Genomic DNA, 20,190 nt, shown 5'->3' on the forward strand with positions numbered 1-20,190 from the left:
GTCCCCTCCCCCAGCCCCCCACTCCCTGCTTACCTGCTCCAAGTCTGGCTGCAGCTCCCTGCTGCAGCCACCGGGGACTATCCAAATCATCAAAGCTCTCCAAATCTTTTCTGAAGATTTGGAGAGCTTTGAATCAATTCAGACCTTTTTACTGGTCCCCTGATTCAATTCAGATTCATAGATTCAGCCACCAAATCGGGCTGAATCTCCTCTGAATCGAATCACCACCCAAAGCTTCGCACAGCCCTAAAAACTATTGTAGCAGGCTTGCCTTTTGGAGCTCAGGTTGAGTCCCAGGCTTGAAATCTCCCCCCTTGCTGTTTTGATTGATGGAGCTCATCTCCCAATCAGGAGGCAGCAAGAGGAGTTCAGTCATGCGCCTTTCCTGAGGGGAGGGGGAGAGGAGTTCCACCCGCCCCCAACGATTGAAGACTGCAACACTCAGGTCTGGAAGACTTCAGGGGCGGAGCCCTGAGGCGTATAAAAGGAGCTGTGTGCCCAGCATGAAGGAAGCACATCTGGGAGAGAGAGAAGAGAGAAGAGAGAAGAGCAAGGCTTAAAAGAGCTGAGGAGAGCTGCTCAGCAGGGCGAAGCAGTAGCCCAGAAGCGCCCCTGAAGACTTCCATCAGCGGGAAACGGCAGATGTCTCCAGCAGCTAGGCTCTCAGTGTGCTGCACAGTGCACGGCGTCCAGATCCTGGGAGCTGCGTGAGGCGGCTCAGGTCTGCAACCTCTGGTGCGTAGCCAGAAACCCTGATGCACAGGACAGTGCATGGAGTAGGACCTTTGGAGGGTTTGGGCGGCTCAGGTCCTCAACCCCCAGAATGAGACTGGGAGCTCGGTGCAGGAGTCGCTGCATGGAGGGTCCGAGAGCGGACAAAGCCTGGTGCTGCACGAGGCAGCCCAGGCCTCTGACCCATAGCAAAAGGTTGAGTCCAGAGAGCCAGACGGTGATCAGGCTACTGAGCCAGCTGACAGGGCCAAGCCAGAAGCCCCAGAAGCCCTGCATAGAGGAGCCGTGTTCCAGGGGGCAGCGACCCGCACCCCGAAGCCCACTGCAGGCAAGAGAGCAGCCTGGCGCAGAGGACGAGGACCACCTTCCACGCCTGGGAGCCATGAGTTGCAGGGAAAAGAGGATTCCTACAGGGGAGGGGGGGGGTTAGTTAAGGGCTTCTGAAAGGGGAGGTCCCACTGAGAGGGCCCCCCTAAAGTTACCAGCTTCTATGTAGGGCTTGGGAAAAGCCCAAGGGCATTGGGGTTTCCCCTCAGGATTGAGTTTATCTTTGGGGTTTATCTGATTCAAATCAGATACTTACCTGTGACTTACCTGTATCTGGAGCACTGGTATAAGGTTTTATGTCATTTACCCAGAGGGTATTGTTTATGTTACTGGTTTAGATAACTTATAAATATATATATACATTGTACATATGTTTATATCCATGTTCCTTTCCCTTGTGATAAGTTAATGTAAATAAATGTGTATATAGTTAAGTCCCTTGACTGTCCTGGCCTGGTTCCATAGGGACGGAGGGAAACTGAGCGGTCTGCAGTTCCCCCACAGCACACCTGCCAGCTAACAAGCCCCTTCAATTGGAGAAGGAGAGTATATACCCAAGTTACCTGGGCTACACTATACATCTAATATACAGGATGGGCCTTCACACACCTGGAACTAAGAATAAGGACCAAGAGCTTTGATTCCTAAAAAAGGGGCCTGACTTTCCATGGTTTTGCATTTAGTGTAATTATGTAATCTTGTAAGTATAAAGCACTAACAAATCAGGATTTGCCACCTGGGCCTGTAGCATTTTAGACTTATTTTGCACTTGTGTGGCCTGATTTTCTATTGCACTACATCAATAGCACTACAGAAGAAAGAGATTTGGGGGTCATCATTGACCACAAGATGAACATGAGCCTTCAATGCGATGCGGCGGCTAGTAAAGCGACCAAAACGCTGGCTTGCATCCATAGATGCTTCTCAAGCAAATCCCGGGACGTCATTCTCCCCCTGTACTTGGCCTTGGTGAGGCCACAGCTGGAATACTGCATCCAGTTTTGGGTTCCACAATTCAAAAAGGATGTGAAGAAGCTTGAGAGAGTCCAGAGAAGAGCCACGCACATGATCAGAGGTCAGGAAAACAGACCTTACGACGACAGGCTGAGAGCTATGGGGCTCTTTAGCCTGGGAAAGCACAGGCTCATGGGCGATCTGATGGCCACCTATAAGTTTATCAGGGGTGGACCACCAGTATCTGGGGGAACGTTTGCTCACCAGAGCGCCCCAAGGGATGACGAGGTCGAATGGTTATAAACTACTGCAAGACCGTTTCAGGCTGGACATAAGGAAGAAATTCTTTACTGTCTAAGCCCCCAAGGTCTGGAATAGCCTGCCATTGGAGGCGGTTCAAGCACCTACATTGAGCACCTTCAAGAAAAAATTGGATGCTTATCTTGCTGGGATCCTATGACCCCAGCTGACTTCCTGCCTTCGGGCGGGGGGCTGGACTCGATGATCTTCCGAGGTCCCTTCCAGCCCTGATGTCTATGAACTCTATGAAATAGTGCAATGGTGATGTAAAAGATTTTGGTCCTAGACAATGGACTTTGCCCAAAGGAAGTGGATGTAGAGTAAAGATGGTCCTCAGCTGGTGCACAGCTGGCCAGTCCTCTGCAGAAGGAAGAGGAAGGTGGTACCCTAGAGAATGTTATGTATACCAGGGGGCAGCCATATAGGAAGCAGACTTCAAGGTCTGTCATAAATATAGTGGCAGATGGGGGGCCCATGCATGTGTCTATGGCAGTGCCCTTCATTTGTAGGTACAGGGAGTCTCAAAATCTTAAATGGATGTGTATGATAACAAGCAGTGTCATCAGCAAGGATAATGTTCTTTATGCCTTGTAGTCTGTAATCATGAGGGATTTGGGTCTACAGAGATGTGACATCTATGATAGCTAAGAAGGTACCATTCTGTCCTGAATGCTGCCTGACTTCAGACTAAGAGGGTAACTTCCTTCCCAGGATCTAGTGTAGGAAGTATACTGGGGAATATGAGGGTATATGCTGTGCTCCAACTATCCTTAATTGTCCATGACCCCTAGAGGGGCCTTGGCAATCTGGACATAAATTAGAGCAGCCCTAATCTTGTTCTAATTTATACAGACTCAAAATGATACACGGGGAACGCATCTACAAATGCAGTTAACTCAACTGAATAAACTCTGGCGCAGTTCGCACTGGACCTGGCACCACAGCACCTTGAACTGACCCCACAGGATCAGCCTGTCAGCCTGAAGCTGCTCCAAACAAGCTCAGAGTGCTGCAGAGGGGCTGGCTGAGGCACAAGGGTGCTCTAGCATGGGGCTATCCAGTAGGCAGTCCCTGCACTGAAGCACCTTCATGCCCCAGCCAGCCCAATCAGCATCTACATATGTGTTGCAGCACACTAAGTAACACTGCCATAGGATACACAAAGCTCTTGGGTCAGAGCCAATACCTTTTATTAGGCCAACTAAATAGTAGCAAAAAAATCCTTTCTTTGCAAGCTTTCGGGCACATACACCCTTATCACGCTGAGCAGAATTCAAAGATTGTAAAAGTCCCCCTAGATAGAAAATAAACTCCATTTTGCACAGGGAAGGTAGAGGGTGGAAGTTTATTCCCCTGGGTATCTCAAAGTCCTTTTGTGAGAGTGTTGCTCTGTGTCGAGCAAATTAGGCTGTCTTCTTCCATGGAGGTGTCCAATGTCAGAGTCAGACAGGGAAGTGAAAAAAATCCTTCTTTCTTGCTTAGCTATGAAGTTTGCTTTTCCAAATGTTTACTTTTACAAGTACTATCCTACAGCGGCATTTATTAGTTTACTGCAGCCTAATAAGGCCATACGTGTAGATGCTGAGACTTTATTGTGGAGCTAACTAGTCAGCTCTGCAGTAAACATCTTGTGTAGACATGCCTAGGGAAAACCAGATACTGTTCTTCATCTCAGTGACAGACATGGGTATTAGTCTGTGAATGTACATGTAATACTATTGATAATATAGAACCTGATTCCCTTCTGCATCCAAGCTTCTCAAGTGGGATCAAGGACCTCACTGATTGCATGGACCAGTTAAACTGAGTAGAAGTAACGCACTGGCATGTGGTTACAAAGGGCTGGTATAGTGGTACAGAGTACTGTCCCACTCTTCCCCAGCTCACCTCACATCCAGCATGTTCTTTCCATACCCTATTACGTTCTGGCTTTGGAAGAGGGTGATATGGTGGTTGGCTGTGCCAGCTTTACATTTACATAGGGAATTCTCAGTTGGCTTCCAAATCCACACCATTGTATCACCTGAGAACCAAGTTCACAAACCTCTATTTCAGTACGATGCATAAGACTCAATCACTTCACAAAAAACATTGAACAGATATTCCATATTCTCCCCAGTAAATTGTAGGGAGGCGCATTTTCAAAGGCAATTAACTCCCACTGACTTTCAGATGATTAGGTGCCTATAGGCATTTTTACCTTTTAAAATCTACTCTCATAAATAGAAAACTGCACATGGCTAAGTTCTAGAATAGGAACAAGTTATAGACCATTTTTCCATATAACAAAAACACGATATCACCCTCCCTTGATCCAAGATGCTTCATTTCTCACAGAATCGTTTAGATTTGAACATCAAATCTCCTATTTATTAAAGCATGCTGTGTACAAACCTCCTTTGCTATCAATTCTCTATTTCTTTTTTAAGGTAAAGAAGCCACCTTACTGATGCAAAGCTTGAACAAGATGAATACGCCAGAGGAGAAGCTGGACATGTTATTTAAGAAGTATGCTGAGCTGGTTCGTAAAACATTTGTTGTCTTTTGTGGAATCAATCTATACCTGAAGTTAGAAACAAGATAAAGAGTGCAATAGGCACTCACAGTATTCATTTTAGACCCTTTTATACAAAATGTGTCCCAGAACACTTTTCGGAGTTAAATAATAAATCATACTCAGAGGACACAAAAAAAAAAGAAAGGTCAAGGAAGAAAAGATAAGTTTTTGGAGACAGACAGCTCATGACATAGAACATTCGGAGTTGAAGTGAAATCTGTACAAAAACTTTCAGTAAAATGGAGTATAATTTTGAATTCATAATTTTGCCAACCAGCTGTAAAGCTACAGCCAAAATAAAGATTATTCTTCCTTATCAAACCTATTTATTTACCACAGTTTCCAGTCCATTTTTCAGAAGATTCAATTTTATTCTTTTTATTCTCTCAGTACTCTTTGATTTATCAAGGATCAGAAGAGTTGCTCTCGTTCCATATGTCTCCCTCTTGTTTCCCTCTTACCCCACCAGCACACAGGTCGTAAATTCCACAAAGATACTTTAGGCCAGATTCCAATGTCATATACACTACCCTGACTCTTTTTACCTTAAAATAAGTCCTGTTCTGCATGTAGTTGAGAGTAGAATCCACAACAATATCATTTGTAACACCAGGAAAGCCAGAAGGGGTATTATTATACCTCTGTTTTCCCATGCTTCTGGACTTTGCTGGTTGCTCCCTCCCCTTTTCTGTTATGTGTGTCAAGGTGTCTTTAGACCTTCCCAAAGGCACTGAATGCTGGCTGGGGTGTGCCAATATCCCTGCTAGGAGCAGGGTCAGAGATTCCTAGCTAGAGGGTCTTGTCCCTCTGCTCAGTGTCAGACCAATTGCCCTATTTGGGGTCAGGAAGGAATTTTACCCCATGGTCATATTGGTATGGGCTATGGAGGATTATACCTTCCTCTGTAGCTGGGGGCATGGCCCTCTCTCCAGGACCTCTTGAGCATATACTGACAAACTTTTATAGAAGCAGGACATTGGCTACTGTGGTTCTCCTGCTTTACCTGGGGCAGGTTAGTGTGTTAGGTCTATGTTGTATCAAGGTTGATGGTAGTCTTATGTACAGTTTAGATTATAGTTGTATGGCACAGTTTGGATAGGGATGATCCTGCCTCAGGCAGTGGGGGTCAGACTAGATGACCTCTGGAGGTCCTTTCCAGCCCAATTTCCCTATGAGTCTATGACTATGAAACATATATAACGTAGGGTAGAGGTTTTGAAACTTTTTCAATCTTTGTACCCCCCTGGCGGCCAGACGCAGGGCAGTGTACCCTTGGTACACTGCAGGGGGTGCACAGCCAGATACCAAGGTGGGGGAGAGCATGCAGTTGGACACAGAGTGGCAGCAGTCACTGTATGCAAGATTCCCCCGCCCCTGTGTCCAGCCTGGTGGGTGGCACCTGCACGGCAGCACAGGATGGTGCATGGTGGCACTCTGTCCCCACCTGCCTGTGAGTACCCCCTAGGGCCTTCTCAAGTACCCCCAGGGGTACACGTACCCCCGGTTGACAAGCCCAGAGGTAGGGCATTTTACTTCTTGTACTCTCTATCATTACTTATACCTATTCAAAGGTGTTATAAACATCTATTAGTAGGGTGACCCAATTTAGCCAGGAGAGTCCTGAATTTTGGAGGCTGGTCCTGGCCAGCTGGTGAGAGTTAAAATGAACATTCTGGAAATGCAAGGACTCAGGGTGCAATCTAGTGAGGAAGCAGAGCAGTGCAGAGTGGCACAGCATGCTAGCCAAGCAGACAGGCACACACCATTGGGAGGCATTGTCCTGCATGTCTGGAATTCCTTATGGTCAGCCTACCTATTAGGCACTTAAATGGACTAATAAACCTATATGCAATCATATTCTACTCTGCTTGAGTCCATGAAAAACTGATAATACAAAAAGCAAATGGGCCCTCCTCCTTCTTGCTGTTTTTTGTAACTTAATCTTAAGGCTAAGATGACACCAAGTTACAAAAATAGATGCATGAATACATTTTCAGGAATCGAACAGGGTAGAATAGGATCAATCAGGCACCTAAGTCCACTTAACTATCTAATAGATGGAATAGGATTTGGCTCTTAGGGCCCTGACCCTCCTTTGCCCTGCACACTGTAAAAAACAGCACAAAGTACCAGACTACCACCGTGGTTCAGTTGGGTTTTATATTCAAATTGTACATGTACCATTTAGTACAACACAGTGAAGCATTGGATCATGTAACTGCAATCTGAGGCATGAAACCTATAGTGAACTGCCAGTGACAAACCCCCTTTAAATGTATAGAGCCTCATCTAATTTGACGAGAGCTGATTTTCTGCTTCAGTAGGCTGGGGTCTGTGTGGGAACAAATATCTTCCCAAGCTGAGCTCATTGCAGGATTTGGACAAATTGGCTGCATCCAGATGAGCTCCAATGTGCAGAATGTGGCACCACATACCATATATGCAGGCATTCCTCATGCTGCTACCTTGCAGTGTTGGGGGGCAGGTTTGACCCAGGGAGATCTCGGGGTCAAAAAACCGACACCGAAAAAAAGGCAGGGTGGTGCAAGCCATTGTTTTGGAAATGTACTCTGGAGTTAAGAATTACAATTAGTTCACTACACAGTATTGGAGGAGACAGTAGGTCAAGTTTGTACTTTTGACAACACTCAAAAGAGAGAAAAACAATAGAAGTTATTGGTATATCATATTTGAGCCTACCCACCTCAGGCAATGTTTTTCTCAGTATATTGGTTCCTGCACTGTTTGCCTCCTAAAACAGATTAGGGAAAATGGAGAAACTGAGTGTGGTTTTGCATTATCAAGTTAATACATATTGGAGATTAGTGGAATCCTTGCCTTCAGAAGCGAGCATTATTTTGGACACTCTATAGCTACTAAGAATGATTGACAGTTTTACGTTACCTTTTCTTTATATACATATGTTTGTATGTGAACATATATTAAAAGGAAATCCTACTATTTTTGACATCTTCTTAAAGGTTTGGATATGATTTTATTGATAAAATACCCAGGCTTAAAAAAGCCGGTAAACTGTAAAGTTGAAAACACATTTAAATAATTTAAGATAAAAAATGTGCTTATTGAAAAAGGGGGAAGAGATATAGAAAACCAGAAAATACAGAGTCAAACTTAAACTTAAAAGAACCTAATATATCGAAAAATATAGAAATGAACAGTCAAGGTACCAACAACCATAACTTTACCCTGTAACCATGCCAGCCACCCACTTCCCCTTCTTTGTTCTTTTCATACTTTGTAAGATGCGCTATTTTTGGATCAAGACTTTTTCTAAATGCCACAGGCTGTAGCTATCATACATACAGAAATGCCGCTGAATTTTTGCAGAATATTAAAAATCTGCCTCACATACCATTGATTTTATAATTGGTTTTATATACAAATGTATCTGAAACTGTGAGTGGTGTTTTATCACAAAACTAAGTTGATTTTTTTTAGTGAATGTTCTAAATTCATATCCTGGGCCTCCGTTCTTCTACTGAGTTTAATGGGACTTAAGCATGTATTTAAAGGGACGTTATGTTTATGGTACAAGTTAAAGCATTATTCCTTCTACTATAACTTAAACTTTGGCATATTTAGAGAGAGGTAGTTGGCCATATTAGTCTGAAGACAGGAAGAAGCCAAGAAAGGGTTGCGCCTTAGAGACCAACTAACTCAGAAGCACATAGTCTTTAAGGGCATGTGTAGACAAAACAGGGGCCCTAAATTGAAGCGGTGGGTTTTCAAAAACACTGCTTCAATTTAGGGTTGATTAAACCCCTGTGTCATGTACACACCCCGCTGACTAACCTGCCTCTCCGGCTGCCTGCCCGTGGAGGAGGGGAGGGCGAGCTGCTGGCCGTTGGTGCAGTCCCTGGGCTGCAGGGGGAGCTGGTGCTTCCCTCCACAGCAACCCACCCCCACCCCCCCTCCCCACCAAGGCAGCACCCACCCACAGGCACCCGGGGAGCACCGCAGCCATGAAGGGAAGCACCAGGCCCCCAAGCAGTTCAGGCAGGCAGGCTCCAGGGGGGAAAGAAAAAAAAAGATCAGAGGCTCCCTGCTCTTCCTGGGTGGAGCCTGCTTTCCTGGGCTGCTGCCAGGCTGCCTGCACGTGCTTCCTGCAGAGCCGTGAAGGTGCACAGAGCCCGATGCTTTGCTCTGTGGCTGTAGGGGCAGCAAACTAAAACTCCTCAAAGGAGTTTTAGCTTGCTGCGCCCCAAGTCATTAAAGGTGCATTATGCCACTGAATTTCCTATAGTGGCTGGAATTAATATGCAATATGCCACTGAAGCATGCAAACACCGACACCATTAAAGTGGTGCTAAAGCATTTAACCCGCTTTAAAGTGTCATACACACATGCCTTTCATTTTGTCTACACATGGCCTAAAGTGCCGACCTGCCCTGCTATATTTAAAGACATTTTGAACATAATAGAAAATTTTGGTCCATACAGTCAGGGCTCCTAACAAAGGGAACAAATGAAGCAAGAGTGCATTTTGATCCACACTGACCCTGCCAATGCAAATTGATTAATAACATTAACTCAGGGCTTGCTGAAAAATCCTCATAGAATTAAATCATCTTTACTGGGTTGCATGAGGCCCTTTCAGGATCTCTTGAGCATATATTGACAACCTTTTATAGAAGCAGGACATTGGCTGTCATGGTTCACCTGCTTTACCTGTGACAGGTTCGGGTGTTAGGTCTATGTTGTGTCAGGATTGATGGTAGTCTTATGTACAGTTTATGGTTGTAAGGGACAGTTTGGATAGGGATGACCCTGCCTCAGTCAGGGGGTCAGACTAGATAAGCTCTGGAGGTTCCTTCCAGCCTTACTTCTCTATGGGCACATCTACACATTGCTCTATGGCAACTTTGGTACTGCGGCACACAGTTAGTTTTAAGCCACTACTTTGCCATAGCAGCGCACTAAAATGAGGGAGCGTGCCACTGAGGCAAAGTAGCTGCTAGTCACATGTAGACTCACGTGATCACTACGTTGCTATAGCGCATTATACAGCAACATAGTGCATCACCATGACGATTCTGTATGATTCCATGATAATGTTAAAGCTGAGATGCAAAAGTATCTGAAGCTGCCGATTGTTTTCCTTTGCAATCTGACTTGATGTGATTTGATTCATAATATGGATGGTTCAGTAACACCAAGATAAATTGGAGACCATATGCAGAAATTCACCAAGCAACAGAAATATAAAACATTACTCACTACGACTATTGTTCTAATCTGAGCTACATATCACATAACCTAAACTAACAACCTCTTCCCCCTGTCCTTTTCTGGGTTATGCCTATCATCAACAGTACTTTATTGTTTAGTTTTATGTAAATAATCAATGATCAGGTAGACATGCTAAGTCTAGTACACATATTTATTCCTAAATATGATAATATGCTGATAGGACAGACCAGTGGTTTTCAACCTCATTAGATTCAAGGCATCCTCATTAAACTCAGAAAATGCTAGCTCTTAGCTTTCACTGGTTTCTTGACTATGGAAAAATAATAGAGAAATTCTTCTGTTGCAAAGAACTCAGATAAGATCACAAGTGCTCAGAATGTTTTTGATACTGTGAAGTCCTCTTTGAAATCTCAGGGTTTATTGGATGAATCATGTGTAGGTATTTGCACACCTAACATTGCTAATATTGTGTGGCAGTACCGGACAAAAGGATCTCATGGAACGGTGAGAATCACTGGTATAGAGGAAAGGAAAGTTCCCTTGGAATAAAAATAAAGATGTAAATATTTCAAAGATTACTCTGTGGTATTTCTGTTGACACGTGGGACTTGAATGTCCATTTTTAAAATCAGGCAATACTGCTCACAAACATGTGCCAGGATCAGTGAACAGTATATGGAGCATAGTTTTTAATGTTACACTGCCTTGTTTTTTTTCCCTCAATGTGGGCTCTTGAATTTATAGTAGAATACTATAACATCAACAGAAAGGTATTAAAGTCCGTGGAGTATTTTATGGAGACTGCAGCACCTCTTATTCCATGCAAATGTTGGAGGCCAAGTATGTGCCTGACCACAGTGAAAACTATATTGTGCTTGTACATATATAATAGAAGGGACTGTGGGGTTTTTTGGGTGTTTTGTTTTGTTTTATGCAGAACAGAACATTTTTAAGGAGGTGATAGGCCTCTAGTCAGCTTGACTAGATTTCTATCCTGTGTCCAGTGTGAGCAATGGTATTATAGGGCTGTTTCTGCAGGTCTTCAAAAGCTGACAGAACCCAAGTGCTACCCACATGTGTAATTTCGTTAACAAATATTTGTTAACAAAACTAGAATTCTTGCATCTTGATGCTGTACCTCAGGATGTGTGTGTGTCCTGATCAGCATGGTATAACATGAACCCCTTGAACAACACAACCCCCTGGTGCAAACAGACCTCTTACAGGGCCTTTTTGGAGAGGAAATTTTGCTTGGGATAGGCTAGTTGTTTGTTAATTTGCTTGTGGGTTGGGTTTTGTTTGTTTGTTTCAATGGGTGCATCCACACAAGCGTGCATGTGCCTCTTTCAGTGTCTCAAAGCCCTTTGAGATGCTGCAAGAGGTACCTGCGGGAACAAATAAACGCTCCCCGCACTGCAGATTTACAGTGTGGAGGCAAAATTAGACCCCAGGATATCCAGGGATCAAAAAAATCCATGGGGGAAAAAAGCAGGGCAGGCAACCGGAGGGCTGGTCCTCCACAATGATGCTAGGGTAGCAGCCAGAGTATCTCTATGGCTGGCCCTTGCCCTGGTGCTGAAGCACGCTGCCTGCCCATGAGTGCGCCAGCTGCAGGGAGCTAGACCCTGGCTCCTGCCGGAAACTAGAGGGTGGGGGAGCTGGAGGAGGGGGACGGGACCATGGGGGAACCCCACCGACCCCACCTGCTCCCCCAGACCCCGATTGCTGCCTGTGGGGGCCATGTGGCCCCTGTTGGGGGGGGCTGTAGCCCTGTGGGGGGCAGTCTGTGAGCTGTGCAGGGGGATGCGCCCTGTGGGGAGCATGGGCCCCACCCCTCCTGAGCAGCACCCCCTCACAGTCCCCCCACAATCCACCCACACCTACCCACACACCCCACAGCCTCTCATATCCCTCCACAGCCACCCACATCCCTCCATCCCCCTTCTCCCCCTGTCCTGCAAACCCCACATTCCCCCAGCACACACCCTGCATGCCCAGCTGCCAGACAGGATGAAATCTGCTGGCAGGAACTGTGGCTTCAGGGGCAGCTGTCCCCACATCCTGGCTAGTGAAGGGGTCACAGGGAGTTCTAAGGGCTCTATGGCTTCCAAATTGCTTGAACACCGTAGATATATCAATAAAACATTGCCCAACTGATTGCTGTCTCTCACATATATATAGTGGTTTTTTGTTTTAATTGTGAAAGAACATGGATTTTGGGGTATTTTACATAGTGACTTTGGGATTTTTTTATCGGGGATTTTTCAGTTTTCAAATAGGGCACACCAGAATTCCTGCTAGGGAGGCCAGTGGCAGGACCCAGGCAGAGGAGCCTGCTCAGAGCTGGCATCTTGGACCCAGCTGGCTGTGGCTGACCTCCTGCCCAATTGGGGCCAGGAGGACATGCTTTGACAGTTCAAAGCAGGCCACCACACTGGGAACATCTTCTGGGCGATAGCTGCCCAGATGGGCAGGCAAGGGCACAAATGGCAGTAGTGCCACACAAAGGCCAACTCTGCAGCCACAGCCCACTGGCAGGGGACTCTCAGGGCATGCTCCGCTAGCACCATCCAGCTGGCACAAGTGGTAGCGTCCCCAGGTACCAATTGGCTGGGCCCCAGAAGCTCCTGAGAGCGAGTAGCCCTGAGCTACTTGACAGGGTAGGTTTTTGTACTGATGGGGCCAGGACAGGGCAGTTTTTTTATACTGCTGAGGGTAGAACAGGTACTGGCCCCAGGCTCTAGCTCCCACTGGCTGCAGCTCCGGGAGGAGCCAGGCAGGGTTCTTTTGCCCTAAGTGGCACAATTTGCCCCACACCAAAGTGCATGTCCAGGCACGTGTGCTAAGGCAAAAAGCTACAGCTCAAATTTGCACCACTTCTACTTGAGCTGTTGCAAGCACACGTGCTTGCACGTGTAGACGCGCCTATGCAGAGGTGCAACAGAGCAACAGTGACTTCTGGCTGCTGGTGCTGCCAATGCAGACATGCACCTGTGGCAGCAGGTGTTATTTTGCAATCCCCTGCCACAAGTTGGCACCCAGGGCTGTTGCTCCAATCACCTTGCCTTAGTTATGGTACTGGGGTTATGGATAGCAGGGGTTTCACTATTGTTAATGACATTCTTAGGGCAGAAATGCTTTCTTTAAAAGGATGGGGGGTTCATATTTCTTCAGTTTCTTCATATTTCTCACCTGTAGATATCAAGACTTGTGCATTTCACAGTTGAATAAATAAATCACTGTCTGTACTGCTTTGGTTAGTCACATGGTATTTTTCTGGTCACTGAACGGATGCCTTATATAACTAATAATATTGACCTGAAAAAGATTGCATTGCATTTGAAAGCTTGTCTAAGTCTATCCCAACCATACAGTTGATCCAATAAAAGATATTATGCACCGAAATCCTTGCCTCTCACATATTTCCTGGATCATCATGGCTATAGCATCATTCAAATGCTAATAGGCCCTGTGAAATTCAGACTTTCTATTTCACTGTAATCATTTCCTCAGCATTGTATTGTGGCATTGCATAGGTCAACTGACAGTCAGGCAACAGAAATAATACCATGTAACTTCTATAACTGACCAGCATAGTGCAAATAATGCGTTGCTTAATTTTTTTGTAGAATGTGCAATGCCAGCCAAGAAACAGCATCAGTTATTACCAAACTTGAATTAAAAAATTGTGCTCCTGTGTACTTGTTAGAATTAGGCAATGGAAAATATTTGAAAACTTTTGCCAGATATTTACACCAGCCATTACGTTATAGTATTATTATCCTATGCCCTAAAGGAATTTTTACAACTGAAGGATATATCATCAGTGACAACAGAAACCCATAGACGGTGTCTCCCCACAAGTGCGAACTTGAGTTTCCCCAGGGACAAACAGCAGCAGCACATATTTGTGCTGCTGCTACTAGTCCCCAGGGAAAGCCCCTGCACACACATTTTGGTGCACAGCAAGCTGCCCCAGGTGGGGTAGAGGAGGCTGGGGCCAGCACCTGGGCTAGCACCAGCAGCCTTATCTGGAGTCCTGGGGGCCTCCCAGGGTTGCAGTGGCAGCGATCCGGGCATGCAGAGCCTGACTGGCAGCTGGAGTGTGGCTTTGGCCGGCCAGGCTCTCATTTCAGGTAGCACACACTGCTGCCACATGCCCTGCCCCACTTTTTTCTGGCACAGTTTCCTTTTACGCTGGGAGATCCCGGTGTAAAAAAACTGCTATTCTTCATATTAGCAGCATGGTGAATGCCTGCATGTGCAACGTGTGCATTTTGCAGTGCTGCAGATGGGTTTTTGGTGCCACAAACTGCATCTGCGTGCTTGTCTGTACGCACCCAGAGAGGCTACATTCTTGATCTCCAGGTGCCTTTCTTTTAACAGATGCCTAAAAAGAAAGAAAATGTAGCATTTTTCCTTTTCCTGATATATCTGCCTGCCCCTCACAAATTCCATTGCACGAGTCTCCAGTTACTGCCTCAGTTTAAACAACTAAACAAAAACTAAGATAATAACCAGGAATCAGAACTCGGGGCAGAGGTGATATCTTTTATTAGACCAACTAGATATTTGCAAAAAAATATATTTGCAAGCTTTCAGGCTCAAGCCCCCTTCTTCAGTCATAGGAGAGAGCAAAGATTGTAAAAATTCTCCTCGGTAGAAATGAAAATGAAATATGAATTTTCATTTCTACCTAGGAGAACTTTTACAATCTTTGCTCTCTCCTATGCCTGAAGAAGGGTGCTTGTGCCTAAAAGCTTGCAAATAAAGAATTTTTTTGCAAATATCTAATTGGTCTAATAAAAGATACCACCTCTGCCATGAGTTCTGATTACTTTTGTCTCTAAGATAATAACCAGGTATCCAAAATAAATTTGGATCTGGCAAACTGAAGAAGAAAAAGTTGAAATAAGAGAATGGAGTATTAAAAATTACTTCTTTCCCCTTCAATGCTTCCACACCATTCATTGGGCTATTGTAGAAAGTAGGTTTGTGATTTTACCATAAGCAGTTTGCTTTTTTTCAATAGGTGCTAAAAAACACGAGCAAGTTTCTAAATGCTTATGAAAGAATGAGATTGAACTGAAAGCCCTGTGTACATATTCTTTCCCTTCTTTTCTTCCCCTCTCTCTTTAGCTGGAAGAACATCGTGCTGAGCAGAAAAAACTGAAGCACCTGCAGAAGAGACAGGCACAGATCATCAAAGAGAAGGACCAGCTGCAGAGTGAGCACAGTAGAGCCATCCTTGCCCGCAGCAAACTTGAGAGTCTCTGTCGAGAGCTCCAGAGACACAACAAAACCCTCAAGGTAAGTAGGGGGCCTCTCAAATTACACAGCAGGATATAAACCCCATACTGACTGGGCAGGCTCAGAAACCTCCTCATTCTGGTCTACCATCACACTGAAAAGAATTTTTACAGGAACCTACACAATATACAATTATTTACAGTGCGTTTGATTCCTACTTACATTAAGGTTGCTTAAAACAGCTCCTAAAGAAGACACTTTACAATGAGAGTTCAGATAAAGTCCAACTTTTCTTTACAGCAATGGTATGGGATTTTTGCACTCTCAGAATTGTGAGATAAGCCTTATGGTACACAAAATTTGGATGCAATAAGCATGCATATAAATGTATAAACATACAGAAATTATTTATGTAGATAAGTTGTGTTGGTAAATCTACAGGTACAAATTAAAGAGTGTGTGTGTGTGTGTGTGTGTGTGTGTGTGCGCGCGCGCGCGCGGTCGGGCAGACGGGCGCATGCACACAGGTGATTTTCTGCCAAAGATTCTCTATAGTTTCTCAGGTATCTTGATATAATTTGGACAGTGGGATATTTGGAAAAGAGGAATTAATATTGACCAAGCAAAGACATCGGCCTGATTTGCCTTGAAGATGGGGGGAATGTTGATTGGGTGCACAAAAAACTTCTGAACTTACAATATGAGTTTGAGAGAAAAAAAATTAAGGGGTATGATGATTTAAACTCTGCCTCGCTCTTCCTTGATATATTATGCCATTTAGATGCTAAATCTAAAACATAGCCAGATATCTTTAAAGGTCTAATTCTCTATATATTTTCTTTCGGATATAAACATTCTAACCAGGTATTTGAAAATACCAGAAAGAATTAGCAAAAGAAACAGCAGATGTAACAGTACTTGTTGTTCTCGTGGTCATTACAAAAAAAATCTGTGCTTTGATCTATTGATGCGAAGGAAAATTTTTTTGTAGGTACATATTGTATAAAGTTTACATAAAGCAACAGATTTCAAGTCTCAGATGCAGAACCTCAGCTGATATAAATCAATACTGCTTTATGGACTGCTAATGGAGCCATATTGATTCACACCAGCTGAGAAACTGGCCTGCAGAGTCTACACTCAAAGGCTTGGTACAGACATTCAAAAAGCTTGAGGCAGAATTGATCCGAATTATGCAGTTTTCTGCAAGTGGTGTAGTTTAGATCAGTAGCAAACAGAACGCACATTCACCCTTTGGGGTGGGGTCAAATCTTAGACCAGGTTCCACCATTTTTAAACCAGGCTACGTGTGCTAAACTTCTGTTCTGTTACAGGTATAAACCAGTTTTGTGTTCTGAACTTCAGTCCTGTTACGTGTATAAACCAGTTATGCTTGCCAAATTTCTGTTCCCTTATGGGTATAGACTGGTTTCCGATCGCTTATACCAGTAAAAGTGTAATGTCTGTACCTGGCTAAATGTTAGTTATAAGCTGATCAAAATGGAGCATTAGCGAACTAGCTTCTAGGGCTAGGGACAGAAGTTTAAACTGGTTTAAGTGATCAGAAACCATATTATACCTATAATAGAACAGAAGTTCAGTGCACATAAATTACTTTCAAAATGGCTGAAACCCGTTTAAGATAAACCTGGAGGTAGTAACAGACTTAACTGATTTAGGTCAAACCAGTTTATGGTTTGGTCAAACCAGTTATGGAATTTCTGTCCCAGAACCCCTCCTGATTCCAGTTAACTCATAGTGCCTCAGCATCCCAGGATGCTCTGCAGACCTGAGCTGTGTTGTCTGCTCCAGCAGAGGAGGGCTTGCCCCACTGCCCCCTGCTGTCATGGAGCTGAAGCAGTAAAGCCTCTGCTCCCTAGCAGCTGCTTGTACCTATCAACACAGTGGGATGGGGGCCACGGGAAGGTACCCCAGGCCCTCCTAGCATGGGTCTGCACAGCACAAGGGGAGGGAAAGCATCCTCTGTGGGGCTAATCATCCCAACACACACACTCTTGAGCTGGCTGGAATCACCTTAGTCCCACCCCACCCCCCAGCTGCCCTTGCCTTGGAAAGGCTGCAGGGGTGGGGAAATGCACCCACCCAACACAGGAGCCCTATCTCTGCACCACATGAGGGAAAGTCCCTTCCACCCTGCCTCCCCCTGCAGCCCAGATACCTGGGCTGGGATCCCTTAGCCCCACACCTTTACCAGCTGTCATTATCTCCAAAGGGCTGGGGGGGCAGGGGAATACTCCCACCCAGCCCAGCACCAGCCCTCCTCGGCCTCAGGCTTTTTGACTGTCTGAACTTAGCCTAGGGGAGGTTATGGCCCTGTCTACACAATGAAACCATGCTAAAAGATAAAAGCTCTTGAATCAAACCAGGACAAACCTCTCTGTGGACACGTAATTTTGTTTTCAGAGAGTGTCTATCAGTTTAATTTACTCTTGTAAATTAAAACAATATAAGGCATTTTTAAAGTGATTTAAAAGTGTTCACTCAAGGGTTAGTACAGGTTTAACAAGGTCATTTTAGAAAGCCAGGCCTTCAGGCTGCTTGCAGATGTGGGGAAAAAAAAACAGTGTTTTATTTTAAACTCAGCACACTTCCACCCCAAGCCCAGCAAATGCCCAGAAGAGGCAGTGAGTTAGCTGCACCTAGCTTTTCCAACATCCATAGAGATTGGGCGCTTTAGTGGGGCTTTTTTGGCACTTTTATCTAATATCTGATTGAATCAGCTTTAGCTAAAAGCTCCACTGAAGTGCCCAATCTTTACAAACGCCACAGAGCCAGGCCAAAGTAACATGCTGCTGCTTCTGGTAGAGTCCAGTTTTTTTCCCCCCATGCCTATCAACACCTTCAGTTAACCAGTGAAACTTTGTATGGAATGCTGTCCTACTAATACATAAAGAGTGTGGACAGACATAACACTTAAAGTGCTTCAAATGACTCTGAAAATGGTGAATGCCCTCCAAAAATAACCCTGAAGAAAACAAAAAACTCTTTATAAGAGCTTCAAAATGAAGCACTTCCTGTTTCATGTGCATGCTTTCTGCACCTGCCCATACCTAATGGAGGGAGTGTGGGGAGAGTGGAGCAGGCTGTCAATATGCTCTCCTGTGTGCCCCATCTCTGCCATCTCAGAGGTGTCCCATCCCCCCAAGAACTGGAAGACTGGAGGCCCTGTGCCCTCCACACCTGTCCCAGTTCCAGCAGGATGGTGCTCTGGGGCATGGGCAACTGGTGCCGCATTAGTCAGGGGGGGCACATGCCCCCCCCCCAACAACTAGTCAGCAACCAGGGGGAGGGGTCCCCCTGCAGCCAATTGCACCAACCAGGGGGGGTTCCCTTGCAGCTGATCACGTTGACCGGGGGTAGGGGTCCCCCTGCGGCTGATCGCATTGGCCAGGAAGCGGCTGTGGCACTCCAGGAACCGGCCACAGCACTCCCACTCCCCAGTTGGCGCTCGCAGGGGGGGCACCAGTGCTCCCACCTGCCCCCCCGCCCATCACCTGAATGAGGAATGTGGCCTGTCAGGGGGTGCACCAGCGCTCTCAGGGGGTGCACATGCACCCCTGTGCACCCACCATGAGTCGTCACTGCTCTGGGAGAACAGAGAACACGGGAGAAATCTCACTGGCAGTCAGCTCCATTCACTGTTACTGAGCACCCCATGCACAACTCCCCAACCCCACCTCCCCAGTTTCCTAGAAATTGATGTATCCTGTGGCTCAGCTCTGTAGCTCCTGCTATCCTAAGGGCTGCTGTGACCTGCAATTCAGCTCTACCCCAACACCACTGGGATGGGGATGAAGCAGAACTGACTTCCAGTGAGTGTTTTCCAATGTGCCCTGACTCTAGTCTTGTATGTTCCACCTCCACTCTCCTGGAGTCCCACCCCTCCCTCCAAAGTTTGAGAGGCACAGAGGAGTGCAGGACCCCTGGTTTCTGGGTTCTGTTGGTAGGAGAGTTCTCTGAGATATGGAGACAGAGCACACAAGGGACAGTCTACTTCACTTCCACCCTGCTATGCTCATTTTGATGGACTCCAACTGGGGTCATGACAGGGAGCTGTACACCTGTCCACGGCTGATGCATTCCATTTTTAAAGCACTTCAAAGGGCAGCTGCACTTTGAAGTACTTCAAATGTTACATCTGTCCTTACCCAAAGACTGAATCTGGGGATAGAGGCACTACCTCGCTGTAGACCTTGTGCTGACATCCAAAAAAGCAAGATAAAATGAACTATGAAGAAAAAAATAGTGTCTGTAGAATAGATAAGAATGAAAAGTGTAGATAAAGAAATTGTTTCCTTACATAGAATTGCCAGCCCTCACAATGTTAACATTGTTTTTACAATATTCAGTGTTTCTTTATAGCCCTCACTTCTGGAGTCATGTGATGACATGACAATCTCAGTTTCCAGTCTTGTAACTTTCTAGCCCTTGTGATTCGAGGAAAAAGGGCTTGAAAATAAGACTAATAAACAAAATCCAAAATTTGCTGTTTAAAATCTGTTTTTAAGTCAGTTTAAAATCTCTTTTGTAAGTCAGTTTTATGAGGGCAGAAGGCTTACTTGTGATATTTTTCATACTTGAAATTGGAAATTCTGCTAATCTTGCAGAATACAGAGAAATAAAAACTGTATTAAGTATTTTATTGTCATTCAGGTAGCAGAAGGTAAACAAAACATACCTATCCACCAAATTTCCCCTCATTTACCATATAACATATTATGTCATGTGAATATCATAAGAATATTTGTTGCTCATTCAGTGTCTTAGATTCCCACTCACTGGAGATCCAAGAATGGAACTGGTGCTTAATAGATAATATAATACATGTCTGCATTCCT

General features: G+C 45.2%; 1 protein-coding gene across 3 annotated transcripts in view; it reads left to right on the forward strand.

The window, feature by feature from the left end:
• TXLNB (taxilin beta) overlaps window positions 1–20,190 on the forward strand; it is a 59,240-nt gene that overhangs the window by 8,684 nt on the left and 30,366 nt on the right. For all 3 annotated transcript variants that reach the window (XM_006020667.2, XM_025200298.1, XM_025200299.1), the window contains 2 exons: window positions 4,743–4,834; window positions 15,221–15,391. In XM_006020667.2, coding sequence (XP_006020729.1) covers window positions 4,743–4,834; window positions 15,221–15,391 — 263 coding nt within the window. The remainder of the gene's footprint in view (window positions 1–4,742; window positions 4,835–15,220; window positions 15,392–20,190) is intronic.

This window comes from Alligator sinensis, unplaced genomic scaffold (genome assembly GCF_000455745.1).
Source record: "Alligator sinensis unplaced genomic scaffold, ASM45574v1 scaffold542_1, whole genome shotgun sequence".
NCBI classification, from domain to species: Eukaryota; Metazoa; Chordata; order Crocodylia; family Alligatoridae; genus Alligator; species Alligator sinensis.